This window comes from Marmota flaviventris, chromosome 3 (assembly GCF_047511675.1).
Source record: "Marmota flaviventris isolate mMarFla1 chromosome 3, mMarFla1.hap1, whole genome shotgun sequence".
Lineage (NCBI taxonomy): Eukaryota > Metazoa > Chordata > Mammalia > Rodentia > Sciuridae > Marmota > Marmota flaviventris.
The window spans coordinates 157570600-157594634 of NC_092500.1; the positions used below are offsets into that span (position 1 = coordinate 157570600).

The following is a 24035-nucleotide window of genomic DNA, read 5'->3' on the forward strand; positions in this document are numbered from 1 at the left end:
GTGAAAGATTGGGAAAGCTCAAATATTGTTGATTTGAATTAAATAATTAAAGAGAGATGACAATTAAAATTGACTTCATTATAAGCAAATGTTTCTTTCATTTTTTTTTATACCAAAGGTTGAACCCAGGGGCATTTAATCACATCCCCAGAAACCCCCCATTCCTCTTTTTTTTTTTTTTTTTTTAAGAATCTCACTAAGTTCCTTAGGGCCTTGCTAAATTGCTGAAGCTGGCTTTGAAATTGAGATCCTCCTGCCTCAACCTCCTGAGTCACTGGGATTACCAGTGTGCACCACCACTCTGGCAAACATTTACATATTAATTCCATGGCTAACCAGAACAGTGGAAGGGTTGTTAGAATCCTTTGCCAATACAATACTCCAATTTGTCTTTGTAGATTAATAGATCAGATTGCTAAAAGCAGGTAAAAATGAGTCTGTGTGGTGTTGAAGTCAATTGGAACCATTTATCTAGGTAGGGGAATTCGTTTGTCTCTATGTTGGTTCTTCTATTCACTCCTGTCCATCATCTTTTTCTTTATGGAATCATCAAACATTATGGACTAAATGCTTTGTGCTTGGCATCTGCAACATCTATGGCATAGTCCCATCAAGGATCTCAATCTAGTGAAGTATGACAGTAGAATTACATCTGCAGTACACACTGATGAGAGCTTTGATAGATGCCTGGTCAGAGAAGGATAACATGACTTGGACATGAGAGAGTCAGGAAGAGCTTGGTGGTAGAAATGTCTTGAGCCAGTAGGGATAGGAAGGTGCTTTGGGAGAAACGGAAGAGGGTTGGCCATGCTAGAGAGAGTATGATGTGCCACTGCACAGACATACAGAAGAGCAGTGGTGTCATGATACTTTGATTTCATTACATTTACTCTTTTATGTATAATCTATACCAACTAGAAAATTAGAAGTTACCTACAGAGAGCCTTTATACTTACTAACTTGATTTGTCATACGTTTTTCATTGGTAGAGGCTTAATTTTAAGAGCATTAAAGAAGATTCTTTAAATTGGACCATTATCTTACACCGTATACAAAGATCATCGCAAAATAGGTTGAAGGCTTAATATTTGAACTGACCCTATAAAACAGCTAGAATAAGACAGTGGGAAAAAAGCTTTAAAGAATCTTCTTTAATGCTCATTCAAGAAGGGAAGATGGTCAAAATCATCAATACGCACTTACAAATATCGGCCCACTCATGAAGTGTCATCTTGGAATAGTTCCAACTTTTTTCAAAATATTGTTTCTTTTTTCTTGGGCAGGAGACCAAGGCTGAAATAATTACTAGAGAGAATAGGAAGAGGTTATTTGAAAAGGAAGAACAAAAAGAAGAGCAAAAATGGAATGCTCTGTCATGTTCTATTGAAAAAAAATTGAAAGAGAATTTAGTCTCTGGAATAAAGAACCTGGAAGATTTTCTGAAATCATGTAAAAGTAACTCAGTGAAAGTTCAAGTTGAAATGTTAGGGTTAACTGCCTGCTTGAAAGCATGGAAGGAACATTGGAGAGATGAAGGTATGTGATTTTGTTTTTCTTATTTGGGGGAGTTGGAGAACTAACACAAATGTAATGATGACAGTTGTCATTTATTAGCTGGAAATTTGTGTTATAGGACTCAACGTACATGGGAGACTGACTCAGGAAGACCACAACTTCAAGATTAGCCTCAGCAACTTAGTGAGACCCTGTCTCAAAAAAAAAAAAAAAAAAGGACTGGGGATGTTGCTAAGTAGTTAAGCACCTCTGGGTTCAATTCCCAGTACCAAAAAAAAAAAAAAAAAAAAAAGACTTACATACGTTATCTGATTTTATGTAGGTACTATGATCGCTATTTTATTAATGAGCAATGACATTGTAGAAAGGGTTTCAGTAGTAAATACCCAGGAGATTTATAAGCATTATATGCCAAGTAGTGCTAAGGGAAATGACAATGAGGCACCCAGGGAGAATCTGTCATTTGCTTTTGGGTTCCAAAACAAATACTTTCTTCCTGGATAAATAAAAATTCTTGTTGGTCTACCATGCTTGGTTCTCCCAAAGTTTCTGTGGATTTCATGTGCTCTACTAAAATTTCAAGTAGTAGAAAAGAAAAGAGGCAGAAAGAAGAAGACAAGGTGAAATAGAACTGAGTAGAGAGAGATGTGCAAATCAATAGCAGTGAAATAATCATGTTTCATAATACCTCTGACATGACAGTTTTTTTTGAGTAAGCCTAATGGATCTGTCAGGTTGAGCATTTCCACACTCACGTGAGTCCCAGGTTCTCCTGGCCCCAGACTTTCATTCTACTGTCTTCAATCTGCTTTAGCAAAGCCAGCCTCTCACTGGGTATTTTATCCCAGCCAGAGGCAAAGGCTTAGCTTAGCGTGTTTTCTCTTCAACTAAGGTATTGAATCAGGATTTGTAGTTGTCTGCTACTGAGAGATCAGAATTCACAGTGGCTTTAAGAAAATCCTACTTTATTTCACTCATTTAAATGAGGCAATCCAGGGCTGCTTTGTGACATTAGGTTCTTTCGTCTTTGTATTCCCTTATCCCTGTTGACATTCTTCTAGCTATCTTGTTTCCCTAGATGACAGCATTCTAGCAAATATTAGGAGAAAGGGAAGAAAGCAGAATCTCCTCTCTGCAGCTCTGTGTCTCTCTTTTCAGAAGCTTTTCTAGCTATCAACTTCTGCTTAGAAGTCCTTAATCAGGACTTAGTCACAAGACTACACCCAACCACAATGGTTCTGGTAATGTAGACTTTTACTCGGGTATCTCGAACTTCCCAATAATACAGAGAATTAAATAAGGAATGTTGAGTAGAGAATTTTAAAGAAGCATTTGCTACAAAAAATGTCCTCATCCTTATTTTTCATCTACTGAAACTCCACTTATTCCCTGAATCCATTTCATGAAATGTCTTTCCATAAAGCCTCCCTCAGTAGTTAGGTTCCCATAATACCTACAAGGTCAACCAGGGAACACACATTGTCTTTCTAAGTGAACTGGAATTTCCTGAAGAGTCAGAACTCCCTACTAAATTTCCTGGGTAGTCTCCTATAGCACTCAGTAGGTGTTTGGTAATATTTATTAAATAGATAAAAATGAAAAGAAAGATGGAGTCCAAAGAGCCCTGATATGGTAAGAATAAAAAGATTAGCAGAAGGGAAGAATAAAAGGGATACATGGGGCTATAAGAAATGGAGAGGGATTTCAAAGTTTGGGTCTGGCAGTTGAATTGAAGGGCTCCAATATTTATACCAAATACTTATGGTCAACACTTGTGCTCAATAATGTTGCTAAGTTTTTACCAAATATTTAAAGTTGTACCAATATTTTTTTGAACATAGTAGAAGAAACATGAAAATAATGAGGAAAATATTCACTGTTCTCATTAAATTTCTACAAAGTTCGCATTTAATGATCTTTTTTCAATCATGAACTATATGATTTTTCTTTTTCTTTTTTTATCCCTGATACAGATATTCTCAATAATACATACAGATGAAGCGTGAATAATTAAACTTTAATTTTATTTTATTTAGGCCTTTGTACTCCCAAATCTCCATTAATGCCAAGTAAGATAACAAATTTGAATAAGATAGGTTAGAATAATTACTCTTGGATAATGAAACTTTATTAATTTGATGCCTTTAATAAAAATTTGATTTTTTAAAAAATTCTTTTTTAAAATATTTTTTTAGTTGTAGATGGACACACTATCTTTGTTTTATTTATTTATTTTGATGTGGTGCTGAGGATGGAACCCAGTGCCTCATGCGTGAGGGGCAAGGGCTCTACCACTGAACTACAATCCCAGTCTCTGATTTCTTCATTCTTTACCAAGGTAAAACCACAAAAGATTTGGCGATACCCATTCAAATGATGAAAAGGATCCACTCCTTGATGGAAAAGTACTCAGAGAATTTACAAGAAGCTGATCGGCAACTCATAGCCAGATGCCTTAGGTACTTAGGATTCGAGGAGTTGGCATGTTCTTTACATCCAACCAAGGTAATGTTTTTAGAGCAACTTTGTTTTAATAGAATAATTATGAGTTATAAAGTGTCTTGGTAATACAGTCATCTCTTTTAGATTTTTTTATTGAAAATATTATCATTATTAGTAATATACCTGCCCAATCTTGAAGTATAGTCTAAAATTACAAATCTTGAACAAATGCTTACCTGGACATAAAAATTAAAAGCCAGATAATTTTGAAGATCTTTTAAACTAATCTTAATTCTATCAAAACATCTCAAAACTACAGTGTGATTGTTTAATTGTTTTTAACTATTTATCAGATTCATAGCCACAAATACCATGATGGATATTTGGAAGTCTTGATGTCTACTAGTTAATTCACAATGAAGAGAATGATTTAAGTGGTAACATGTCCATGAAATTTAAAACAGGGTTAAATGCTTTTCACATGGAAGGAACTCAATAATAAATATTTTAATCATTTAAATAATGTTGTAATTTAAAATCACTTTGAAAATAATCTTTTAAAATAATATAGGATGTGATGGATGACATAAAGAAGAAGAAAAAGAATAAATATTCAATTGGCATTGGGCCAGCTCGGTTTCAACTGCAATACATGGGCCATTATTTGATAAGAGAAGAAAGAAAAGATCCAGATCCAAGGGTCCAGGATTTTATTCCTGACACATGGCAGGTAATGATGTGAATGCAAAAAATATTCTTGCATTTTCTTATTATATGTGAACTTTGGAGTTGCTCATTATTGTTTTATGTATTATATTTGGTTTAGGCTTTTAAATATTGAATATTGAATCATGCCATTAAAAATACTTAGTTATTTAAAATGACAAATATACACTGTCCTTTTATTATTTAAAGAAAGAAAAGTTTTCATTTAATATATAGACAGTTTCCTTGAAGGTATTTGACAAATTCACATACATCAATTTGAAATTTAAGATGTTTCTATCATCCCTCTGAATCCTATGACACAGCCTCCAGATTGGCCCTGTATCAACAGGATTTCATATGTAAACATATAAAGGCACACAGAAAAATTTGGGTAGATTAAACAGTAAAGACAATTGTTTAGTTATGTTCACACTGCATCTGCCACCATAGTAGTTATTCTTCTATAAATGTACATAAAGCAAAATTTGATGGCTATAACATTTGGAAGAAAATTATCTGCTTTTGCATACAATGAACCATATAAAATTTCTGATAAAGTAAGCATGTTTCTCTATAAAAATGCAATTTCAGGGGTTAAATCTAATAGACTGTCCCACTCAGAATCAGACTGTTAGTCAGCTTTTCATTAATATAGTGAGATACCTGAGAGGGCCTGAATTTATAAAGAGGTTTATTTAGGTCACAGTTTTGGAGCTTCAAAGCCCAAGGTGGCATCATGTCACAGTAGGAGCAAATGTGTGAGAAAGCATCACATCTCAAAAACAAAAAGCAGAGAAAGCTAGTGGGGCCAGGCTCAAGGTTTTGTAATAAACCTCTTTTGAGAACTACTAAGAAGTCTCATAAGAACCATCTTCTGAAGGCATGCCCCCAGTGACCTCAGGACCTCTTACTAAGACCCATCTCTTAGAGGTCCTAACCCCTCCTACTTCCAGGTTGCTTCATGGACACTAAAACTGTATCCAAACCAGAGTTTGGACTTTACCTTTCTTCTGATGAGTGCGGTGGGTTACCTTAAAAAAAATCATGCTGCCTTTGCAGGAGTAGGAGAACCAGCTCCTTATTTCAGTTCAGGACATGAGACAGTCAGATGTTCTCTTAATTCCATACGCGTTGTCATTCGGATGCCCACTTCACTCTGGGATGTGGCCCAGATTGAAGAAGTGAGCATGTTGGGATTTCCAGTGTTCTTCCATCTTCTGCTCTTCAGGTAGGTTTACATTTCTTTTGAAGTCTACCTGCCGTCCGAGTAGACGCCTGGCATTCTTCAATATAGAAAGTAGAAGATAAGCTGTAAAGTCAAGAGTCTTTGATGTTTCTCCTCCTCATCCATTTTTCATTTCCGTCATTACAAAATGCATATTGGCTGCTCCAGGGGCCTTTATTTCTCAAAGCTAGTCTGCACTTCCTAAATGAAAACTAAGCCATAAAAATCTTCCCACTAAGATATTTCATTCAGATTCACTTTTCCAGTTTTCACACATCAAGCTTACCTTTCAGATGCTCAAGAGCATAAAAACTCATACCCTCTGAGAAAATGGCAGGAGCCCTTGAGATTTTCCTTTTTCCTTGTGTCAACAACTCTTAGTCATTCCATCAGAGGTTCAGAAAATCATATTGGAAATGTATTAATACGTCTGTTTTGGTATATGTTGTTCATGTAATTGGAACAAATTGTGCTCTGAACCCTACAGCGAGAGCTCCTGGACGTGGTGGATAAACATGAGTCAGCGGTGATTGTTGCCCCAACATCCTCGGGCAAAACCTATGTGTCCTACTACTGCATGGAGAAAGTGCTGAAAGAGAGCGATGAAGGGGTGGTCGTGTATGTAGCACCAACAAAGGTAGCGCTCAGGAGAATGGAATATTTTCTTTCCTTCCTGAGCCTCTTTAAAAATATTGCACACAGTCACCTGGTAGATCTAGTTCACTTTATTTTATTTTGCTTTTATGCTTATGAAAGCAGTAATTAATTTTATTAAAAAATCTATGAAATAAAAGTTAAGTTGATTAGATAAGTTCAAGATACTACATACTGCCAAACAAGTCTTCTAAAATTTAAATTCATTTTTATTCCCACTAGTAGTATATGATATTGTACCTTCTCTTACTTGTTCCAGCCTTCCTATTGTCATTTAGTAAGTGCTTGCCATACTGATAGGTGAAACCTATCATCTCATATTTAAATTAGCATTTCTGTGATTTATGACTTGGCCACTTTTATGAATGATTTAGGGGAAAATGACATTTCTTTATTAATAAACTACTTGTGGATAAGTTTACCCACTTTTTCTTGTTAATGAAAAGTATTATCTTTTCATTAATGAAAATTTTAGATATTTAGTGAAATATTTAATATTTAATGAAAAAATTATATTTTTTTCTGATAAATGATAATTATGATTATTTTAATGATAATATTAAATATTTGTATAGGTTTTTATGTGTTAAAATATATGAGAATACATGAAGTGTTACTTCTAATATCTTTATGGTTATGTTATAAAATTTACATTTTAATCTGTATGGATTTTAAAAATTTGTCATTAAGTGTGATATAGATGCTAACAGGTTTGTAGATTTCACTGGCCTAGATACATACTTGATCTTGAGGAGGGTTTTGTACTCATTCTTGTATATATTCAAACTTTCTTTTTTTTCTTTTTTTTATTGGTTGTTCAAAACATTACAAAGCTCTTGACATATCATATTTCATACATTTGATTCAAGTGGGTTTTGAACTCCCAATTTTACCCCAAATACAGATTGCAGAATCACGTCGGTTACACATCCACATTTTTACATAATGTCCTATTAGTAACTGTTGTATTCTGCTACCTTTCCTATCCTCTACTATCTCCCCCTCCCCTTCCCTCCCATCTTCTCTCTCTACCCCATCTACTGTAATTCATTTCTCTCCTTGTTTATTTTCCCATTCCCTTCACAACCTCTTATATGTAATTTTGTATAACCATGCGGGTCTCCCTCCATTACCATGCAATTTCCCTTTTCTCTCCCTTTCCCTCCCACCTCATGTGTCTGTTTAATGTTAATCTTTTCTTCCTGCTCTTCCTCCCTGCTTTGTTCTTAGTTGCTCTCATTATATCAAAGAAGACATTTGGTATTTGTTTTTTAGGGATTGGCTAGCTTCACTAAGCATAATCTGCTCTAGTGCCATCCATTTCCCTGCAAATTCCATGATTTTGTCATTTTTTAGTGCTGTATAAAACCCTAAAAAGAGAAGTAGAAGAAGATCTTAGAAGATGGAAAAATATACCCTGTTCATGGATAGGCAGAACTAACATCATCAAAATGGCGATATTACCAAAAGTTCTCTATAGGTTTAATGCAATGCCAATCAAAATCCCAATGGCATTTCTTGTAGAAATAGATAAAGCAATCATGAAATTCATATGGAAAAATAAAAGACCCAGAATAGCAAAAGCAATTCTAAGCAGGAAGTGTGAATCAGGTGGTATAGCGATACCGGATTTAAAACTATATTACAGAGCAATAGTAACAAAAACAGCATGGTACTGGTACCAAAACAGGCGGGTGGACCAATGGTACAGAATAGAGGACACAGAGACTAATCCACAAAGCTACAACTATCTTATATTTGATAAAGGAGCTAAAAGCATGCAATGGAGGAAGGATAGCATCTTCAACAAATGGTGTTGGGAAAACTGGAAATCCATATGCAACAAAATGAAACCAAATCCCCTCCTCTCGCCATGCACAAAAGTTAACTCAAAGTGGATCAAGGACCTAGATATCAAATCAGGACTCTGCGTCTGATAGAAGAAAAAGTTGGCTCCGATCTACATATTGTGGGGTCGGGCTCCAAATTCCTCAATAGGACACCCATAGCACAAAAGTTAATAACAAGAATCAACAAATGGGACTTACTTAAACTGAAAAGTTTTTTCTCAGCAAGAGAAACAATAAGAGAGGTAAATAGGGAGCCTACATCATGGGAACAAATTTTTACTCCTCACACTTCAGATAGAGCCCTAATATCCAGAGTATACAAAGAACTCAAAAAATTAAACAATAAGAAAACAAATAACCCAATCAACAAATGGGCCAAAGACCTGAACAGACACTTCTCAGAGGAGGACATACAATCAATCAACAAGTACATGAAAAAATGCTCACCATCACTAGCAGTCAGAGAAATGCAAATCAAAACCACCCTAAGATACCATCTCACTCCAGTAAGATTGGCAGCCATTATGAAGTCAAACAACAACAAGTGCTGGCGAGGATGTGGGGAAAAGGATACTCTTGTACATTGCTGGTGGGACTGCAAACTGGTGTGGCCAATTTGGAAAGCAGTATGGAGATTCCTGGGAAAGCTGGGAATGGAACCACCATTTGACCCAGCTATTGCCCTTCTCGGACTATTCCCTGAAGACCTTAAAAGAGCGTACTACAGGGATACTGCTACATCAATGTTCATAGCAGCACAATTCACAATTGCTAGACTGTGGAACCAACCCAGATGCCCTTCAATAGATGAATGGATAAAAAAAATGTGGCATTTATACATTCAAACTTTAGATATCTGGGGGATTTCCCAAACATGAGGGACAAGGTACCTTGGCTAGTCCTCACTCGACTTTTTTCAACGGTAAACTTATGGTTTTTAAGTCTTGGTCATCCAACTATATTATGCTTTTCATTTATGTTTTCTGTTGTGTGGACAGCATTTATTTCCTCCTCCTTCTCCTCCTCTTCCTCCTTCTTCTTCTTCGTTGTAGATTTGACAGAATGCTTTTATTTTATTTGTATACTATGCTAAGGATCAAACCCAGTGCCTTGCACATTGCTAGACAAGTGCTCTGCCACTGAGCTACACCCACAGCCTGGCATTTCTTATTTTTATTTCAGGAGAAGACTTTTCTGTTCTACTTTAGATTGAAATTTATTAGTGAAGTGCATATGCCTAGTCCAGTATCTCAAAGAAAGTACTTGAGCACATGCTACTTAGAAAGTTGGGTAAACGAAAGAAGTTATTAAGCTTTTTGCAGTCATGGCTGGACATACTTTTGGATATCTCCTATTGTCCCCTGAGATTTCACCTATCTTCACTTTATCATGTGACTATGGATTTGTTTCCTTGTCAATCAGGCTCTTGTTAATCAAGTGGCAGCGACGGTTCAGAATCGCTATACCAAAAATCTGCCCGGTGGTTTAGTTCTATGTGGAGTTTTTACACGGGACTATCGTCAAGATGCCCTGAACTGTCAGGTGGGTTTGTTAATTAATAAACTTGATATAAAATTATATGATAGTACTTAAGTATCTCTGATGAAAAACCTAATGCCTTTACAAGGTCTTCTGAAAATAATTTCCTTGAATTTATGAAAGACAAAAATGGCTTTAGAGAAAATGTGATTTTGTTACATTTCAAAGAGTGAGAAAGAACTCACCTTTCTCTAAGGTAATTACATTTTCATTTCAGATTTCATTTGTAGTTCATTATATCATCTTGGTTTATAAACAAATTCAAAATCCATCCAGAGAATTCTCAAGTTATGAAAAATCAATTTCAATCATAATTACTTTCTCTTGATAAATACTTACTAAGTATGTTCAACATAATTTCTTAAATGTTGCATTATGGATAGTGTACCTGGAGTTAATTAAAGCTCCTATTGAGCTTGTAGATCAGTGATTAAGACTTCAACAGAAGATGAACATGTGATCATAGAACATAGTATAGTACACATGGAATTACGCTACCTAGATTGGCTTTCAAGAAGGACTTTTTGCCCAGATGTGGGAGTATGGTCAAAATAGCACCAGCTGTTAATGTCCCCAGTTCTGCCTCCATGGTCCATATTCTGTGATGTAGCTAGAGAGGGGGACAAAAAATGGGCTACTTTGGCTTGATGGCTATATTCATCTAGAATCCTGAGCCAGGTGAGCTGAGCTTCCTTCAAGTCTGGTTGATAGTTTGGCCTCTCCCTCTGCACCATGCTACATCCCTTGTTGATTCTTAGCTAATATCATTCTGCCCAAACTAGGTCAGGGTTAGGTTTTAAAGAATCAAGCCTGTGACAATGAATAATTCTTCTTTCTAATCTCTTTTTATAAAAAAGAATTTAAACTTCACATCTTATATTTTAACTATACAAAAACTGAAGTTTCATATGGTTCAAATGAATATCACAATATAATGAAAACAGTTCTCAGAAGGAATATTATATCCTCCTTATCAGTGTGCACATTCAGAACTCATAAGCCTATCTTATACAGTGTTATAACTATCCTGGCACATAATAAGTGCTCAAAATGTTAGTTCACATTATATTATTATTTTTAGGTGCTTGTTACAGTGCCTGCCTGCTTTGAAATTCTTCTGCTAGCTCCTCATCGCCAAAACTGGGTAAAAAGGATCCGATATGTTATATTTGATGAGGTAGGTGAGATATTATTTCTCTGGGTTAATATCTCTCATACTTCGTTGTATCTTCCCATTGGCTGAAGTTCATATTAGGAAGGTACTTTCTTCTGAACCATTTCCCTAGTAGATCACAATCAGTTTTCTGGCTCCCCTTTTCTCAATTGGGCATATTGGTTCATTCACCCCATGCAGTTCTGTGTGCAAGAGGAAACTTTCACTGGAGACTTTTGTTTTAGGAGAAACAGAATTCAAACATCCAGGAATAAGTTTCCCTGGAGAAAGATTTCAAAGTTCAATTTTTGATCTCTAAAGCAATAAAATTGGTTCTCTGCCAATGATGTCAATGACCCAAATGACTTTATCTGTCATGGTGCCAATGGAAAACCAATGCCACACTCAAAATTCAAGAAGCATAAATTTCAAAGTAGTATGTGATGAAATCTATAAGTGTTAATGTAGTGATTCAGAGGTAGTAATGTGTCCCTGGGCCGAAGAGGACAAGGTAGGGAAGCATTAAACTCAAAAAAAAAAAAAAAAAGGAGATTCTAATTATGTTAGCCACATCTCAGGAGTAGTTACGCCATTGAGGAAAACACCTGGCTCAAGGAAACCTTGGACTAAGGCAGCCAATGGAATGAAGACCTCAGCCTCTTTCTCCTCTCTTAATCTGATCCCCTTCCAAGGCTCTCTGTCAGCCAAATCCAATGGAACCAGAGAACACGGGGGTCCTCATGAACATATAGGTACCTCATAGAGTTAGAGAGAGAGCAGGATAAAAAACAGTGCAGATTTATAAGTCACATGGAAAATGTTTAGCAAAGTTCCAGAGCAGCATCATTAAGGATATTTAAAGAGACTAAAATATTATAAAATGATCTATCCTTTTGTTCCAAGGTATTTTCGATTTAAAGTGGGGGAAAAGATAACAAGTTTATATGGAACTTCCATTTTCCTTATCATAAACTTGGAATTACCAAATAGATTGTGCTTTTGATTTGTGTGATCCCAATTTGCTGTATTTATTTTTGGTTAATCAGTATGTATTCTATTCTGAGGGCTTTGAGTATTCATGTTTAAAAAAATCCAAAAACTTTGTCTATGCCATTGAGAGCCTTAGATTATAGTCTTATCTTGAAACTTTGAAGTGATATGACATTGGATATCTCTGTTTTCCCGATTTTATATAATAGTAAAAATGAAAGGCTTTGAAACCTAATATCTCTTCTGGTAGTCAGGGAAAAGTGCTAACTAACCAGTGCAAATAAATTAGTATTTTATAAAGCAGTGTGTCATCTGACCAGAATAAAAAAAATGGGCAGTGCAAAATATGTATGTGTGTATATATCCATACCTATGTTTACATCTATATATTTCAAATACCTAGCTCTCATAGTAAATCCTTTTCAGTTGATTGCCAGATACATAATTTTAATTTGCTTAATTAAGATCACATTTGAGAATCTTTCTTGAATCTAGTTTAATTTGTCAAGGTCAAAAGACATCCATTCATTTATTCAGCAAATTGTTATGGAGTGCCTCTTTAGTGCCCCATCTGTGTCCATGCTAGGAATACCCAGGTCTAAGGTTACAGTTTAAATGAGAAAGAGAGATTAAACATGTAAGCACACAAGTGACTGAAAACCCACATTGGTACCTACTCTGAAGAGAGGAGTGGCTAACACCTGGAAATTGGAGCAGAAATCTGGAAGCATCTCCTTGTCATGATCCAATGTCTTTTTTTTTTTTTTTTGACTCTTTCAGCTATCATAAATAACCCTGAACATCTCACTGAGTAGGAACTGGTCTCTATCTGGACAGAATGCTTACCTATTTTGAATGTTTCAATTTTATAATTTATGGGATCTAAAGGCAGGGTGAGTTAGGAGCATGGCTCAACAATGGGGGTCAGAAAAATCATTTTTAAGGAGAGAAGTGGGGCTGAACTCTGTAGGTTGAAGAAGAGAAAATAAGTCATAGTACCCATGGTAGAGAGAGGCAGCAGTAGCCAAATAATGCCAGGCTTTATATATTGTTTTACTGAGCTTTTTTCACTGCTGTAACCAAAAGACCTGACAAAAACAATATAGAGGAGGAAAGGTTTTCAGAGGTCTCAGTCCATAGACGGTTAGCTCCATTCTTTGGGTTCAAGGCTGAACATCATGGCGGAGAAGTGTGGTGGAGAAAAACAGCCCAAAACAATACCAGGAAGGAGAGAGAGGGAGGGAGGGGGAGAGAGAGAGAGAAAAAGAGAGAGAGAGAGAGAGAGAGAGAGAGAGAGAGAGAGAGAGAGAGAGAGAAACATGCATGTGCTCACGCTCTGCTTTACAAGGACAAAATATATACTCCAAAGGCATACCCCCAGAGACCCACCTCCTCCAGCCACACCCTACTTGCCTATAGTAACCATTCAGTTAATGCTCATCAGGAAATTAATTCACTGATTGGGTTAAGGCTCTCATAATCCAATCATTTCACCTCTAACCCTTCTTGCACTATGTCACACATGAGCTTTTGTGGGATACCTCATATTTAAACCCTAACATGCATCCTATTAAAAAAATTTTAGTTAGTTCCACATTCAATGGAAAAAAATATGGAAGAAATTTAAAGGGACATGGCCTAATGTAATTTGTCCTTGAAATGTATGATTTTGGCTGTGAAGTAGGGCGCAAGAAGGGAAGGTAAGACTGTGGTTAGGAGAATATGGTGGTTGTGCAATTAAAATGTAACTGCAGCTTGTTTGGCAGTACACATAGAAAGGCATAGTTGGAAAGATAGTTTTGAAAGAAAATTAAAGAGGAATTATTGGTGGGTGGTTATGGGGATTTAGGAAAGTTTAGGTGACAAGATTTTCTATTACGTGGATTTTCCAATACTTCTTTAAATTTGGCATATTGATTAAAGGTAATGGAAAATATGTATGATGATTTTAAGGTTTCATGTTTTATTTTCATTTGCTATTTTTTATAATGAACTTTTCAATTGAGATTTTTTTTTTTTACTTTAATAGGTCCATTGTCTTGGTGGAGAAATTGGAGCAGAAATCTGGGAGCATCTCCTTGTCATGATCCGATGTCCTTTTTTGGCTCTTTCGGCTACCATAAGTAACCCCGAACATCTCACTGAGTAGGAACTGGGTTCTGTCTGGACAGAATTTTTACCTATTTTGAATGTTTGAATTTCATACTTTATGGGATCTAAAAAGTTTCATGACTTTGTTATCAACTAATAGTTTATCTCTGGATCTTGAAGATGATGTCTGTATAGCACTCCTGACAGGTGTTAGCCACCCTGTACAAAGAAATATGAAGGACTCCCCCAGCCAGATCGGCAATTGAGTAGGGGATTCCCCTTCATACCTCAAAAAATCTTAAGAAGAAATGATAGATATATCTTCCTATTTTGTCCTTCACCAGGAAACAAACAAACAAACAAAAAGGCATACTAACAGCCATTAGCCCTGAGTTCTATTTTCCTAATTTGTAGAAATGTTTAGAAAGATTGCTTTACTAGTTGGAATAAAAGATCATTTTGTCACTGGGGTTTTTTGCCAACTAATAACAATTATAATAAGGTATTCCATACCTCCTATTGTGGGTACTACTCTTAAGTATTTTGCATCTGCTAATTTATTTTAAAAACAAGCAACCTCTATGATTTACTATTATTTTCATTATTATCATTATCAGGTAATAATGTAAATCATGTATTTAAAATGAGGCACAGAATGACTAAGTGATCAATTGAGAGTCACAAAGAGAAGTAGTGAGACTAGGATTCCATCTAACAGAGTCTGGCTCCTGAGTCAATTTCCTTAACGGCCCAGGAAATTTGCTTTACTTAAACTTTTTAATTTGGGAAAATGTTCCCATTTTCTACCAAAATAATATGTAGATTTAATTTTTAGGTGGTTACAATCAGTAAAAAATTACTGGAAAGAAGAAGATGATGTAATGGCAAGAGGAATTGCTTCTAAGAAAAATGCCACTGTTCCCAAAGACCACTGGCAAGCCAAACAGTCATATAAAGTTAGACTTGGTATGTTTGATATATTCACATAAATTTTGTCTTTCACTTTAAATTATTCCAGACATTGTGTTTTCATTATCAAAAATTCTTGCTCTTAATTCTAGTGCTCTATGGAGAGAGATACAATGATTTAGAGAAGTACTTATGTTCAGTAAAAAATGATGACATTTGTTTTGATCACTTTCACCCATGTGCTGCATTAACAACAGATCATGTAAGTAATACTTCAGCCATATTTGCTTTGAGTGATATAATTTCTTTGCATATATTATAATTGAAAAGCTGCCTATTTTAAACTTAATCAGTACATGTGAGAATCTGATCATTATGAATTGAGACAAAGACAGTTCTCACTAACATTGCGGTATGATTTGATAGTAAACCAATAAGGCGGAGCCTTAAAAGGATTTCAGCTAGGGTGCTGGGGTATGAGTCAGGAATGATTTTTTAAACTTTATTTTTGCATATTTCTCATCCCATTCTCATAAATGGTCCACTTAAACTCCTATTTTCTTATCTGAGTGATAACTAGTCAATAGTGTGTCTGCCTTCCACAACATGAAAAGTTAAACATATCCTACATATTAAGCCTCCTTATGCATATCCTGGTCTTTCCAATACATTAATTGTTTTCCTTTGGAGAGGGCTTGAATGCATCGTTTGTAGCTTCACAATCCAGGTCTTCTATGACGTCACCTCAGTATCTTTTCCACTCATCTATTAGGTGTACCTTACTCAGAAGCCCTCATGCTGTACATTGTTACTAGAATATTTCACCCCAGATGCCAAATGCTAGTGATCTAGATATCATTCTTTCATGGCTCTTCTAATATGACATATTCTCAGAATCCTTCAGTGACTCCCTTAGCTAGGTCATCTTCTCTCCACAGCCTCTTGTTGGTGTTTCTTATGTGACACCAACCAGCTTGCTGCTAAAGTAGATTTACATTCGTTTCTTCCTTATCTTTGCGGGATAAAGACACATTTTATGTTCCTGTGGTTCCTAACAAACTGCTATGTGTGTTAAAAGTACTTACTCAGTGTGTTTTAAATAAGGATAGCCAACCAAAATTGAGCATTTGCTTCATGTTCTCATTTCTAAAATGGATAATTCTGCCTATGCCATTGATTTGTTGTGAGAGTTAAATTAGATGTTATATGTAACAGGCCTATCAAAATGCCTGGCACATGACTGTGCTTCAGCTGTTAATATGATCAATTAATTATGAGCTTATAATTGTTAATTTTAAAGATCCATTAAGCAATTCTATGGCTAAAAGCTAGGAGTTCAGTTGAGTTGTTTTCTAGTACACAATAACTAATGAACAGGCGAAAATTGAGTTTTACATATTTCACCTCTTTTAGCCATCATGATTGTATGATAGATGTCCTGTTACTATTTTCATTTGACAAATGAGGAAGGTCAGGCACAGAGAACTCAACCAACTTACTAGACATTGAATTGCTAAGTGGGGCCAAGATGCAATCTCAGACAGATGGATTTCACCACGCTTCTTTGGAGGATATATTGAACAAAATCCTGAATGAATGAGATTCACTTTATAACCTTCACGCTATGTTACCATGGCTTCCAAAAGTAACTAAATTCATGGGAATGATGGTAAATTTCGAATAGGATTTTATGAGGGGAGCTTCTTTTTATTTTTGACAATGTTCTGGCTAAAATAAAAATAACACTCCTGTGACTTAATTCACACCCCAAACCTAGAACATAGACAAAAATCCTAGACTTAATAATACAATAATTCCCTCCCTCTCTCCCTCCTTCCTTCCATCCTTCCCTTCCTTCTTTCTACCCTTCTATCCTCCTCCTCTCTTTCTCCCTTCCTTCTTCCCTCGCAGTCTTTCTGATGAACAGAGATTCTCTAACATTTTCATCATTACCTGATATTTTAAAACAGTATAGTACTCTAAAAATACTTATTTTGTATAAAATTGTACAAGGCCAGGTTATCTCTTTTTTAAAAAAATATGTTTTTAGTTGTAGGTGAACATACAGTGTCTTCATTTATTTTTATGTGGTGCTGAGGATCGAACCCAGTGCCTCACATAGGTGAGCCAGTGCTTTACCACTGAGTTACAGCCCCAGCACTCACGGCGGGTTATCTTAAGCAGCAATGAGTGTTGAGGTTCAGAGTACATGCTGAAATGGTCATTCTGGTCCAAGTGCCTTTCCTCTATTCTCAGCAGCTATTAATGGAGTAACTGGAAAGCGAGGGAACTGCTGCAGTGTGCTCTCACCCCATATGACTTTTGCAAAAGGCATGCTGTTGTACGAGTCTTCTTAAGACTCCTAGACTTTTGTAGGAGGAAGGCAGGGTGAATAGATACAAAGGCTTTGGTATTATTAGGTATGTTTTGACAACTGTGTGCCTAACATGGGTTTATGTAGGACATTTCCTAAAGTAGCAATGATGAAAAAATTAATGGACTCCCAAAGGGTAAATAGTTTCTAACCTTGTGTTATATACTTCAAATTAATATGAAAGAACTGAGAAGTAAGAAGAAAACATAATAAATTCTGACAGCATAGAGAGAAGAACCATCCATCTTGGTTCTTTCCTCTTTAGCTATATCAGAAAAGTGATTTCAGAAGGGAAGGGATGGGACAGGACAAGTGAGCTGGCCTTAATCCAGCTGCGGCAAGGGATCACCCTTAGCCCATATATGACTTGCTTCTGGCTAAGCACAGCCTTGTCTGGCTTTTGCCACCAATTGTCATGCCACACAGGGACAGCTGCTGACTTTCGGAGAGCCAGCAGCCCAGGAAGCCCTTGAAAGAACTGCTATCTCTCCCTGCTCAGTGTGGATCAATGCTTACCAGTACCTGTGACATTTTGGGCAATGTGGATACAAAAATAGTATTATGGTAGAACACCACTGGGCTTCTAAGTAAAAGATGGTACAAGTGTGTGACCATTTATTTCTCTTCATTGTCTACTGAAACTGCCTCAAGTTTCCCAGTTCACTAGTTATTATGTAGTGGAAAACAACTAAGCTGAATTCCCAGCTTTTAGCCACAGAATTGCTAAATGGATTTTTAAAATTAATAATTATAAGTTGATAATTAATGGATCATATTAACAGCTAAAGTCATGTGCCAGGCATTCTGATAGGCCTGTTCCATATAATATCTAAATAATTCTCACAACAAACCAATAGCATAGGCAGAATTATGCCGCAGTCTGGCTGGGCACAAATCACGAGCCACTGAAGCAGGAACAAACTTTATTTCTGAACTCCACCAACACACTCCACACATGCTCCCCGGGGAACTCTCCCAAACACCACCACTCCAGGAACCACCAACCAGAAATTCCTCCTCCAGCACTTTCCCAACCAATGCGAACTCTCTAGGAATCCCCGCGAGAACTCCAAAGTAGCAGCAGAGGTGGACAGTAAAGGTGTAATATACAATTGAATCAATCCAGCATCATCTTAATGGCTCGCCTCTCAACCAATACTGTTGGCAAAATGCCAGGGGCCATTCCGACTCGGCTGTGGCTCTCAGCAGAATTATCCATTTTAGAAATGAGAAAAGTCAGGCCTCTATAAAAGAATAGGATTTACGTCTTAATTAGTTAGGCAGTATAAGTAACCACTTTCAAGTAATAGTTGATAAAAGAACAAAATGGCAACATTCCAAAATACTATGTTCATTTAGAATTTTGGTATAATGTAGTCTTTACCATTGAGTCTGCTTTAAATGCTCAGATTGAGTGATGCTAATTGGTTATTCCGTGCAATTTTTTCATCCTCTGATTTTAGAAGTTTAAAGAACATGTGAGCAGATTTTATTTATTTGTTTGCTCTTACCGGTCTGTAAGTGGTGGAAGTATAAGTATTTTAATTCTTACATTAAAGGTAAGCAACTAGCATTTAGAGGTTGAATTAGAATCAGACCATCTGATTAAACTCTTCTGAATTTTCCGTTCTACCAAATATCATCTCCATTTTTTTTTCAGTTATGTTGTATTTGTAGTGGCTCCCTTTGCCCAGAACTTCCAAAACTGGATTTTAAAACAGGTTTTTACTAAAACAAGTGAATTATTGTTGATTTTTTTTTGGAGAAATCTTCATAGTCTAATTGCTTTTTTGAGGTTTAACATTTTTCCCAATGAGAAATCTAAGGAATCCTATTGAATAGGACACATAAAATTCCTCTCCTCCTTCTTTTTTTATTTTTTCTTTTTTTGGCAGAGGTTTGAGGGATATTATCATGGGTCATCCAGTAGGCTCCTATAACAAAAATACCAGAGATTAGATGGCTTAGAAAACAAATATCTATTTTTCACATTATACCAGTTGGTAAGACCAAGATCAAGGTGCTGGCAGATTTGGTGTGTGGCAAGGGCCCACTGTCTGATTCTTATATGGCTGCCTTCTTGCTATATCTTCACATGGCATAATGGGCGAGGAGCCCTCTAGGGTTTCTTATATAACAAAATTAATTCTATTTGTGAGAGTTACACCCTCGTAACTGAATTACCCCCCAAAGATATTACCTCCAAAAGCCTCCATTAGGGCTTGCCTCCATTAGGGCTTAGGTTTCAACATATGAATTTGGAAAGGACACAAATGTTCAGTTTATAGCAAATACCTATTAACATTTCAAGGATCAAGATTTCACATGAAATTTATTTATAATAGTAACATTGAAATCAGTAGAGCATATCACAATAAAATTTTTTGAGGACAGATTTTTTTTTTATTTTCACTTAAAATATTTGTGGAAAAACAGAATGGTGGGCACATCCAAGTAGACTTAAAGCACACCCGTCAGTGGTCTATGGAAGAAATGTTTTGGAGTGTCTTGAAGGTGGTCTGAGAGCTTTTATCTTGAAGCTGACCTAGTTTCTGTCTTAGAACTTAGGCAAAGATTTCCCCTTCTTAGCCTTGCTCAGTACGCTTAAAAAAGAATATTCATATTCTTAGTTAAATTAATTTCAATTGCAGGGTAGAGTTTGTGTAGTCTTGTTTAAACAGAGTCCACAAATCTTTTGGCTTCCCATCACTCTGATCTGAACTATAAAAGCATTCTACAAAAAAAAAAAAAAAAAAAAAAAAAAAAAATCAGCCTAATTGCAAAGTTTTAGGAAATAAATAAAAGCTTTCTGGTAAACTCTTTTTTTTTCTATTTTAGTAATTCAGGGTCACTGATGGAAAGTATTTTATTAGCATTTAATACCTATCACTCAACAATTGAACATTTTAGTTTAGTGTCTCTCAATGTCTTGTAGCAAAGAGTAAGTCAGAAGATAAAATAGAAAAAGAATATTAAAATGTTCAATTTTATTTTAAACATAGATTGAAAGATGTGGATTTCCTTCTGATCTAACCTTTTCACCTAGAGAAAGCGTACAACTTTATGACACCATGCTTGAAACCTGGAACAACTGGCCAGATGCCCAGGTAAATAGTATTCATTGAATTAATGTCATTAAAGAGGATGGTAATACTGCGGTTTAGAATGATAAGCTCTCACCCTTTGTCACTTGTATTTGACCTTTTAAAATTATTAGTGGACCCTTTCCAAAATAAAATGGCTCCTTCTCATACATTCCTCTTCCTAACACTTTATGTTTTAATAGTTTTTAATTGGTGTTTTATTTTAAATCTTGCAAATGTTTCTTCTTTCAGCTTCTGGGATATGACAGTGTTTGGTCCCCTCCTATACCTTGGATTTCTGGTCTGCTGTTGTCTTTCACAACACTTGCCTCCTTGTGTCCCAATTGCTGTTTCCTTCTTTGATTTTGTTGTTACGAACCGTTTCCTTTGAAGAGCTTTTGCATTCTCTTTGTTTTATGTTTTAGAAGCTACAGGGAGATAAAAAGAACTTCGCCTCTCTTACCCCTAAAAGCTTGGGTTTGCTGTCAATGAGACAGAAGTTGAAAAAAACTTTAGATTTTCTGGCATAATTTTATGTAATGTTGTGGTATTTGTTTTCCAGAAACTGTGTCCAGAGAATTTCATTCATTTTAAGAATAAATTAGTCATTAAAAAGTTGGACGCTAGAAAATACGAAGAGAGCTTAAAGGCAGAATTAACAAGTTGGGTTAAAAATGGCAATGAAGAAAAGGTAATTTTCACACGTTTTTGGAAAGCACTCAATAGTCTTTATCATTTTCTTGAGTTATAGTATTCGGTTAATACTGTTTGTGGTTTTTTTAAAATTTTCAATATTCATTTTAGAATTTTATGTTGAACAGGAAATCTAGTGATTCAGAGATGGAATAAAAAGAGAGAAAGGAATTTGGTGTTAGCCTGATTCTCAGTGACCCCTAAAACATGACCCAGAGGCTGTTGATTCCTCTTGGGTGTTTTTATGGACAGGAAGAGGAAGAAGAGTCAGTATGCTCAGTGCTTGTGGTGTTGATGCCTCCACAGCAGACACCTGACTCACACGAGCTGAGAGATTTTATTCTTCTTTCCTTTTTAATCTTGTAATTCTTTTATTTTTTATTTTTATTTCAAATTAGAGAAATAAATGCTGTGTTAAGAACTCAACCCGGAATCATTATTTTATACATATTTATTTTAAACAAGTTGATGGTTTTTATATTTGTCAAATGTTTTCACAAATGGAGGTTTCTGATTGTTTTAGGAGTGACGTATATGGAAATTGCTCATGTGATATTTTTTTCTCACTCTAATTTGATTTTCTTCCAGGAAGAAGCAGAATACAATTAACTCACACTTTCTTTTGGTTGTTTCACTACAAAAGAGTTTTAAAAATGTGTTAGAGAGTGATTTTCCAATATGGCGGGGGGAGGAACTGGCTTCCCATAACCTTCTGCCATAGTGGAACAAGCATTAATCACTGAGCCATCCTCCTCTTTCTGACAGATTGAGCTGCCTTAGAAGTTACACATTGTGTGTGTGTGTGTGTGTGTGTGTTTGTGTTTCTAACAAATCTTTGTTTTCTAGTCTAATGACTGCATATTTCTTTGGAGGTTCTTGGCGTAGTTTCATAACAGCCTCTTACGACTATTTTAAGGAACCATGGAAAAGGATAAGATGACGATGGAAATATTTTTGCCAGAAATAGTGACTTTATTCTTTACTATGCAGAACTAAACACAAGTGTGTTTTATTCCTTCCACAGGCCAAAGAGGTACTGAGAAAACTGAGTCCGCACTCAAGCTCTTATTCAGGAAATATGCTAGAACTATTTCCACTTCTTGTTGAGAAGCTAAAGACAATGGGGAAGTTGCCTGCATTGTTCTTTTTGTAAGTTATTTAATTTAATTTGTTCTTTATTTAAATTTATATTAGACTCTTTCCTTTAAAGGAGAGTTATACAAACTTCAATGCTGTAATATAGTATTTATTATTATTTTTGGTGCCCATTTTTTATTCAAATGCATGTCATTTAAAAATACACCTTTCTAGTTCAATTCTTATAAAATATTTTAGTTGTGCTGTTACAAATGGTCTTCTTTATTTGCTTTGATATTTTTTCTTTTTTCTATAAGCTTTTCATTACTTTATTATTATTGTTGTTGTTATTTTTAGATCTTGTTAACTTTCAATACATACCTAGATCTTTTGTAAAACAAATTGAATGTACATGCACACTACTGTCTCACATAAAATATCTTACAATATTCTAGATTATTTATTGGTAGGGTGTTTTAGTATTTTTAATTCATAATAATGAACACTATCACCTAGAGGCATTGATATCTTGCTAAATTTTATATGTGATCGTATAACATAACTTAAACATAGGAGTTCAATTAGTCCAGCATCAATATATAATTTATGTAGTGGATCATATTCTGTATTCTGGATAAACCTTGATAATACAGTTTGGGATCAGCATAGAATACTTGATTCACTCTAGATACTTTCTAACTACACTTAGGCCATGAAATCTTTATATAAACAAAGACACGTAATCTTGTTCCGGTACTGACGTTTAGTGTAATTTGTTCACATATAAATAGTAATGAATCATTATTGGTAGTGTACATTCACAATAGTGATGATAGGTGAATGTAAGGCTGTATTTGGAAATTTTAAGGGTTACAATAAAAATCACTACTTTTATCTTCACTATTGGGACAAGGAAAATCAATTTCTTCACCATGAAGAATTCATACAGCTTACTTCTCTCATTTTCAAGCATCACCACGGATGTCAGTGAGACACAAAAATCATTCTGTGTCTCTGGAATATTTATAAATGTCTTTCTACAAAATAGAAAAAAATAAGTGTTTGTTTTCATAAATTTATAATGCAGGGGAGGCAACATTTTACCTCTGTCCCCTTAGGTTTTTTTCTTGCTAGGTTTGTGAATGAAATGGACATAAAAAAGTTCAATGGGAGAAAATCCTATAAATTAATTTAAATTTTGTGTGGCATGGGATCTTTCATAAGGAAACAAAGATCCAAAGACACAGAGCAGCACACTTGATGCTGAAATGGACAAAGAGTAAGAAGTTGTGAAAATGTGACCTGACCAAAAAGGATTGGGTCTGGGTGATTAATTGGGTGGAAGATTGACTAGCAGGATAAGGATTAGTTCAACCAATTTTATATGAGATTTTCATTGGCTTCAACTTCTCATCCATGATGATAAGAAGGTTTTTTTTTTTTTTTTTTTCTGGTATGAGGAGAATGTCTTTCATATGGGCATTTGGTCTCCTACTTTTATGAACACGTTCTTCCACCTGCTACTTTTTAAGTGCCTTTAACTCAAATTAGTTAATATGCTAGAATAGTACAGTTTGGGGTGACATGCTTTGAACATCTGGATGTACATAAAGTACTCAAAAAAAAGAGAATATTTCACAAAAACATCAAAGGCTTAATTCTGCTCAAGGAGTTAAATCTTGGTAACGTTCTATGAAATCTTGGGTTCTCTACAAATTAAATTGTGAAAATT

The 24035-nt window shown here is 35.5% G+C and overlaps 1 protein-coding gene across 3 annotated transcripts in view; it reads left to right on the plus strand.

Annotated features, from left to right (window-relative positions):
- Positions 1–24035, plus strand: part of Ddx60 (DExD/H-box helicase 60) — a 100742-nt gene that overhangs the window by 37672 nt on the left and 39035 nt on the right. For all 3 annotated transcript variants that reach the window (XM_071610541.1, XM_071610540.1, XM_027927010.3), the window contains exons 14-25: positions 1284–1536; positions 3854–4020; positions 4529–4687; positions 6378–6527; positions 9817–9936; positions 11015–11110; positions 14106–14221; positions 15003–15133; positions 15229–15338; positions 20453–20557; positions 21096–21224; positions 22251–22375. In XM_071610541.1, coding sequence (XP_071466642.1) covers positions 1284–1536; positions 3854–4020; positions 4529–4687; positions 6378–6527; positions 9817–9936; positions 11015–11110; positions 14106–14221; positions 15003–15133; positions 15229–15338; positions 20453–20557; positions 21096–21224; positions 22251–22375 — 1661 coding nt within the window. The remainder of the gene's footprint in view (positions 1–1283; positions 1537–3853; positions 4021–4528; positions 4688–6377; positions 6528–9816; positions 9937–11014; positions 11111–14105; positions 14222–15002; positions 15134–15228; positions 15339–20452; positions 20558–21095; positions 21225–22250; positions 22376–24035) is intronic.